This window comes from Tauraco erythrolophus, chromosome Z (assembly GCF_009769465.1).
Source record: "Tauraco erythrolophus isolate bTauEry1 chromosome Z, bTauEry1.pri, whole genome shotgun sequence".
Lineage (NCBI taxonomy): Eukaryota > Metazoa > Chordata > Aves > Musophagiformes > Musophagidae > Tauraco > Tauraco erythrolophus.
The window spans coordinates 12,489,738-12,496,733 of NC_141496.1; the positions used below are offsets into that span (position 1 = coordinate 12,489,738).

Sequence of the window (6,996 nt, forward strand, 5' to 3'; positions counted from 1 at the left end):
CATGGACAGTGCACACAGTACTAGGGGTAAGAAGGTTTTCCTGGAGCTGGATGGAGAAGACATATTCCTGTCCCTGGCTAGATCACGCAGTGTCTTTGGGTATGGGAGGGAATTCCCTGGACAGTCCTCGGTTTGGGCCATAACCTCAAGGCTGACTTGCTCACACTCTCCCAGTCTCCTGTCCCTGAAGACGCTACCACCAAGCTCTTCTCTGAACTGCTTTCCAGCTCACACATTGTTGCACATCTGCAACCTTCCATCAGTCCTGGCTCCCTGTGCTGTTTCAGCTCTCCTGGGCAGCTCCTTTTTCAATTCTGTGGTTTACACAGCCTCTCTCTCTCTGTTGCCCTGGACAGAGGAGCGTGTTTGCTCTATGGTCCAACACAATCAGTGTTCTGGCAATGGGTGCTGTCACCCAGAGTGCTCTTCACCATCCAGCTGGGACCAGTTGGCCTAGAGCTCCATGGCAGATCCTTCCCAAGGAACTCCAGCCTCAGCACCGCAGGACAGTGCTTGGTGTATCTATCTGCATCACTCCAGAGCAGCAACACTGAGGGGTTTCTGGAAGCTAGATCTGTCCTAAGATCCATTCAGGAACAACAGTCTTCCATACAGCTGTTGTGAGATTAATGGGGTAAAGTCTTCGAGCAAGCTTGCAGTAAGAGGAGCAGCAGCATTAAGTCATGTCCTCCTGATTCCTTGGCAGTTCCCTAGACTTTGGGAATCAGGCTTTTTTTGTCCCTGTGCAGTCAGCAAAGGTGCAAGCACCCAGGAGAATGGCCACAGCCAGCACTCACTGGGTAATATCCTCATAAAATGCCAGTCTTAGATGTAGACAGCCTCGCTGTCTCTCTTTACCATACGAAAAAAGCAAAAACAGTGAAAGAGCCAAGCTTCAAAAATGCACATGTGGTGCAAGAGACTTCCTACTGCAGTTGATGTATTTCTTTTCCCCAATCCTGAAATGCATCGGCGCCAAGCAATCTGTATTAGGCCTCCTCCTTCTTAGAAATTTATCATTTTTGAGATTTGTTGTCTTGCTGTATAGCATGCACTAGAAAAATGCTGGAGAGATATTGAACGCCAGTGCACTTGGTCATATGCCTAGCTCTTACACAGTCTAACGTCAGAGCTGCTAGTTCAATGGAGGATGCCTTGCTTCTCTGAGAACCACATAGCAGAGTTCAAATGAGGGCAGGTTTCCAAGGGACGGTCAAGTCACACAGCAACTCATGAATGTGAACTTGGCATGGCATGGTTAAGAGGAGATGATGAGCTCCAGCTCCATAAGACTACTCGCTGCACTTCCAAGAACACATCACGTGTGGGCTGCACATACTCTGTGTACACCACCCGAGCCCTTGCAGCAGGACTGTCTCATAGAGCCATCTCAACACATCTTAGGTGCTTTCTAATACAGATTTCCTGCTGTAGCACAGAGCTGATATGTACATTTTTGCACATAATAAAGCCAGTCAGCCACATACATTCGTCTCAATGGGACTGAGCCCCCAAGATGGTTGATTTGATCATTGCAAACATGATTGATGGGCTGTTTCCTGAAGGTCTGGTTCAATTGTTAATGAACCAACAGGACTCAGACCTTTGGAATGATGAGAGAAAAAGCCAAGCCACCTGCAATTTATAACCAGTTTTACTTCTGATAGGGAAGAACACTGAGGGCTCAAAACCATCCACAAAACAACAAGGAAAGGAGAAGTAACTGTGGCTTTTGAGAATCCGACTTTGTGGAAAGCACTGCTAACATATCCACTATGATCCCCTACAGTAAAGTCTATTCCTGTATGTTGTGGTTTAACCCGGCTGGACACTAAACACCATGGAGCCGCTCGCTCACCCACCCCCACTCCTGTGGAAAAGGAAAAAGAATTAAAGGGGAAAAGAGATGGAGACTTGTGGGTTGAGATAAGAACAATTTAATAATTGAAGTAAAATTACATTAAAATAATAATGATTAAAAAATAATAAGATAATAAAAACGTTGAGAATGTATGATAATACATTAAAATCATAATAACATATACAAACAAGTGATGCACAGTGTAATTGCTCCTGCTGACCAATGCCCAACTCATCCTGGCTAGTGATTTCGAAACAGAGAAGTTCCAATACTGCAATCCCAGAAGAGCAAGAGCCCTGAAGAGACATTTGAAGAGAGCGAGATCTGAAGAGAGACCTACCCGAAGAAAGTAAATTTCCTGGCCAACCCTCATCTATATATGGAGCATGATGTTGCGTGATATGACATAGTCCATCATCCAATTTGGGACTCAAACCTAAACCTAAGCTCAAATCCTAAGCTAGGAGTTGTGGGTCCTTTGTCCCAGCTCTGCTCCTTCCCAGCTTGTTATGCACCTGCACGTTGGTAAAACATGGGAAGCTGAAAAGTGCTTGATGTCTTAGCACCAACTACAAACATCAGTATATTAGCAACATTCTTCTCATACCAAATCCCATACTAAATCCAAAGCACAGCACTATTCTAGCTACTCCATCCCAGCCAAAACCAGGACACTGTGTCAGACATCACAAATAACAGAAACATATCTGAGGCTTATCGCCACCCCTAACCCACGCCTCCTCTTGAGGAAACCTGGTGTGTTGTGTAACAGATCATCAGACATGGCCATGGTGATGGAGGTGGGCTGAGGCCAGGCTGGGATGCCATCACACGGGTGGTGGGTCAGGATCAGGCCCAGGGAGGGTAACCCAGTCAGATCCAGACCTGGGATGGCCAGGCAGGGGTCTGCTCCCTGCATAGCACCAGAGCGTGTCCCTGTATGATCCAAGGGGCTGGCTCCCCATATGCTGCTGCTTCCTCTCCAGGATGCAGTGCCTTCCTCGGTTAGGGCTGCAACCTGTGCTGCCAGAGCCCAGAGACTCTTCTGGCAGGCAAAGCTGGAAAATGCCCACAGAATCCCGGCTAGACCCCAGCCCCCAGGCCTGCTGCAGGGGTCTTCCTCACCCCTCCAGCAACCTTCCCAACCCCACTAGCCCTGAACTTTCTTCCACACAGGGATCTTGCAGTGCCGTCAGGGGGCAAAGACCAGTGCACCGTACCACCCTCCGGCCCCTTCCCCAAGGTCATGATAAAACCCAGTTGACTCTGTCCCCTACAGCACATCTCCCCCAGAGCTGGGGGGAGAACCCCAGATCTATAGGCAGAAGGAAGATAAGGGGAGTCCCAATAGTGCCAGGGTGCAGAGGAATCCCTCCAAGGTGACAGCCTCGTCATGATGGGTGTCCTGGTTTTGGCTGGGACAGAGTTACTTCTTCTTTAAAGAAGCCAGAAGAGCTCTGTGTTTTGGTTTTAGTCTGAGACTCGTGAGAAGAATGTTGATAGCTCACTGATGTTTATAGTTGGCACTGAGACCTCAAGGACTTTTCATTTTGCTGTGCTCTTGCCAGTGTGCAGGAGCACAACAGGATAGGGGGAGAGCACAGCCGGGACAGAGTGTCCACGACTCCCCTTGTGATTTGACCTTAGACTTAGGATTGAGGGCCAAACCGACCAATGAAGTATTCCATGTCATGCAGCATCATGCCCAGTATAGACATGAGAGTTACCTGTAAAGAAGGGCCTTTGCTCTTCTGAAAGCCTTCACTTTAGGTCTCTTGGAGTGCTCTCTCTCATGCTGTCTTTTCAGGCCTCTCATTCATCTGGGATTGCAGTTTTGGGATTTATCTGTTTCGGTATTGTTTACCGGGACGGGACAGACATCAGTCACCAGGTGGTGAGCAATTACACTGTGCATCACTTGTTTGTATATATTATTATCACTATACATATACACACATATACATATATACATATATACAAATATACAATTATATTTATTTTATATTTATATTTTTTATTATTATTAAAAATTGTCTTATCTCAACCCATGAGTCTCCTTCCCTTTTCTCCTTTAATTCTCTTCTCCATCCCCTGGGGGTGGGTGAGGGTGAGCAAACGGCTGTGTGGCACTTAGTTGCCGGCCGGGCTAAATCACGATGATGGCTTATCACAGTGTGCCTTGGGCCCAGCAAAACATCTGGGAGGTCTGCAGGGATCTGTGATGGCCTGGGAGAGGAGTGGCACTGGGGCATCTTTGCTGTCACCCAGTTGGTAGCAGCAGCCAGGACAGAGACTTCCCTCTTGTGGCACTGGCCACCCGAGGCTGCCGTCTCTGCTCCCAGGGAGGCTTATGGAGCCTCCAGGTCTGCCCATGGTCTGTCCTCCACCAAGAAAGGTGGGCTGAGAGCAGGAGTGTGACGAGGGACAGCCCAGCCGGGTGCAGGGGTCCCAGGAGGACACTCCCAGGTGCTGAGCAGAGCTGTGGCAGGCCCTGAGGGCTGGACAACCATCCTTCCTTCCCCTCTGCTCCAACTGCTGGAGCCACCTCTTTCCAGGGGATGGAGCGGGACCTGCTGCCTGCTCTCCACGGTGAGCATCTCTCCACCTTTTGGAGTCCATCTGTGCATGCCCCTCTGCCATGCCTCTCTGCCATGCCTCTCTCCCCAGAAGCATGGACCCATGCCAAGCCCTGCCACCTCAGTTCCTGCCCTTCTGCAGCGACACCCAGGTTGTCCAGGCCCATCTGGCCTTATGCTGCAGCCCACACCCCACCCTAACACATCCCTGCTCCCCTTCACTCTCGGACTGCAACTCTCTCCCATCTGGCTGCGCACTTGCTGACTGCCCAGAAAGATATTTGTAGCACATAAAACTGGACATAAGCAGTTCACAGCTGGGAGCAGCATGGAGTAAGGCTGGAGGGGCGCAGGATGCTGCGTTTGGGTTTGAGGGAGATGTGCTCAGAGATGGGATTTCCAGCTCTGACCTCCAAGCAGCTCCACATCTGGTCCAGCCATTCCTTCTCCCATCTCCAGGGCCATGTTCAGCACATTCTTGGACAAGGAACCTGCCTAAGTCCAGGAGGTGGGAATTGTAGGATCTGGAGCAGCTTCCCCCAAAACCTGCTGCCTGAAGGTGCCACTTTCAGGGCAGGCTCTCTGCATCAAGATCAATACTTCTGACTCGCTCTTTCTGCCCCCGTGTTTCATAACCACATCCCCCCGATCTGCCCTCTGGTAGGGGTGGCATATCATGCCCGAGGTCTCTCTCACTGCCCGAGTGGAGCAGCTCTCTATCTCCCAGACAAACCCATCACTTTGTGCCTCCTTCATTGCACAAGTCTCTCTGTGCTTCTCCTGTTCAAACGCTCCACCCAGCCCCATGAGCTGGCCCCACACGTCACAGCCCTCTTGCATAGGCATCTGATGGAACGCATGTGTTTTTGTGTGGGCAGCTCCAGTGCCCACCCTCATCACTTGATGCGGGTGAAGACCGAGGTGCCGGCCCTGTGGGGAAGCCATGTCAGCGGGAGGGGAGGCAGGGCTGTGGGGCAAGTGGCAGGGTCAAGGCTCACCTGGTGGCTTTCCAGGCATCCCTGCGCGATAGGACCTCTTCCCACAGGAGCCACATGGTCTCCAGTGTCTCCTTCCTGTGGTGGTCCACAAAGCACTGGCCCACAAAGACAGTGGTGGAGTCTGGTGGGATTTGAGCAGGACAGAGGGGTCTCAGAGCCTGCGCCTCCAGACAGGGGAACCTCGGCCACCTGATCCTGGCAGACAGACAGACACCCCCTGCCAAGTCCCTTGGACAGACAGATGGACACTCCTGCCACCTCTCCCAGACAGACAGACACCCCTGCCACCCACCCCAGACACAGCCCTCCCCTCACCACGTCCCATGGCAGGAGCAAGTGCGTGTGGCCTGTCTGTTGCCACAGCCAGGGTTTATCTGGGTACCACAGTGGGTATGGGGGACCAATCGGAGGGCACCCACACCCAGCATGGGCAGGGTCTCACTGGCTGCCCCGAGATGCTGTGCTGGGTACTGCTGTACTTGAGAACTGCCACTGCACAGTGAAGCCAAAGGTGGGCTGCCCCTTGGTGCTGGGGAGCTGCTGGGCACCTTGCAGGGGTGACACCAGGATTTGCTTGTTGGTGGCCACCACAGCGGTGTGGTAGGAGCCCAGGAAGGTCCCGGCCATGTCAAGGGCTGAGAGGGTCATGTTGGAGCCGAGCTCGTTCTTCCACAGGCCCTGCAGATCGCACTGGGGACCAGGGGTTGTGCCGGTGCCTTGGGCAGTGCCTTGCCTGCCTTCCAGCTTGCCTGGGCAGTGGGTGAGTGCCCGGCTTATCTGGGGCTGACACTGTCCCTCCGCATGGCAGCTGGGACCGGTGGCACAGGCACCAGCTGGGACAGCACCTCTCCCCCTTGGGGCAGGGCAGTGCAGAGCTGGGGGTGCTGGGTACCCCCCCAAACCAGAGGCAGGTGATCAACACTACCCATGGGGACAGCACGGCCAGAGCTGGCAGCCCCCTGAGCACGCTGTGCCCTGGGACGGCACGGCATGGCATGGCACGACACAACATGGCACGGCACGGCACGACACAACATGGCATGGCACGGCACGGCACGGCACGGCATGGCACAGCAGGAGCGGACAGCATCCCCCCCGGGCTGCCCTTACCTTCCCAGCCGCAGCGATGCCGGGGCCGAGCAGGGCCAGGGCGAGCAGGAGGCAGCAGCTGAGGATCCCCATGGCGGCGGCGGCGGTGCCAGTGCCCGGGCTCTGCCTGCGCTGCCGCCCTGACCTCACTCGGCCCCTTTTATAGCGGGGGGGCCATGGCCGAGCCGCGGCCGCCCATGCCCGGCCTCCTGCCAACGACCACTCAGGGGGCAGACGGGCCACCGGCCACTGCCCGGGACTGCGTGGGGTCCTGCTCCCCCTGGGCAAGGCGGGGGTCCCGCGGGAGAGGGGCGGTGAGGGCTGTGACGGAGGAGCCCGGGCCGTGGGGGGGTCGTGGCGGGGGACACACACTGGGCGTTGGGGACGGTGACAGGAGGGGCCATGGGATGCCGCGGGGGGGAGGGGGGAACGTGGGCACTCAGCCATGACAAGAGGGGAGCCGGGTGGGTGT

General features: G+C 54.1%; 1 protein-coding gene across 1 annotated transcript; it reads right to left on the reverse strand.

The window, feature by feature from the left end:
* Window positions 1-5,333: 5,333 nt before the first annotated feature.
* Window positions 5,334-6,617, reverse strand: LOC104377653 (avidin). Its single transcript, XM_086629719.1, has 4 exons — window positions 6,546-6,617; window positions 5,915-6,125; window positions 5,436-5,556; window positions 5,334-5,367 (listed from the first exon to the last, which is right to left on the reverse strand). The coding sequence occupies exons 1-4, from the start codon at window positions 6,615-6,617 to the stop codon at window positions 5,334-5,336; spliced, it is 438 nt and encodes a 145-aa protein (XP_086485845.1).
* Window positions 6,618-6,996: the final 379 nt, after the last annotated feature.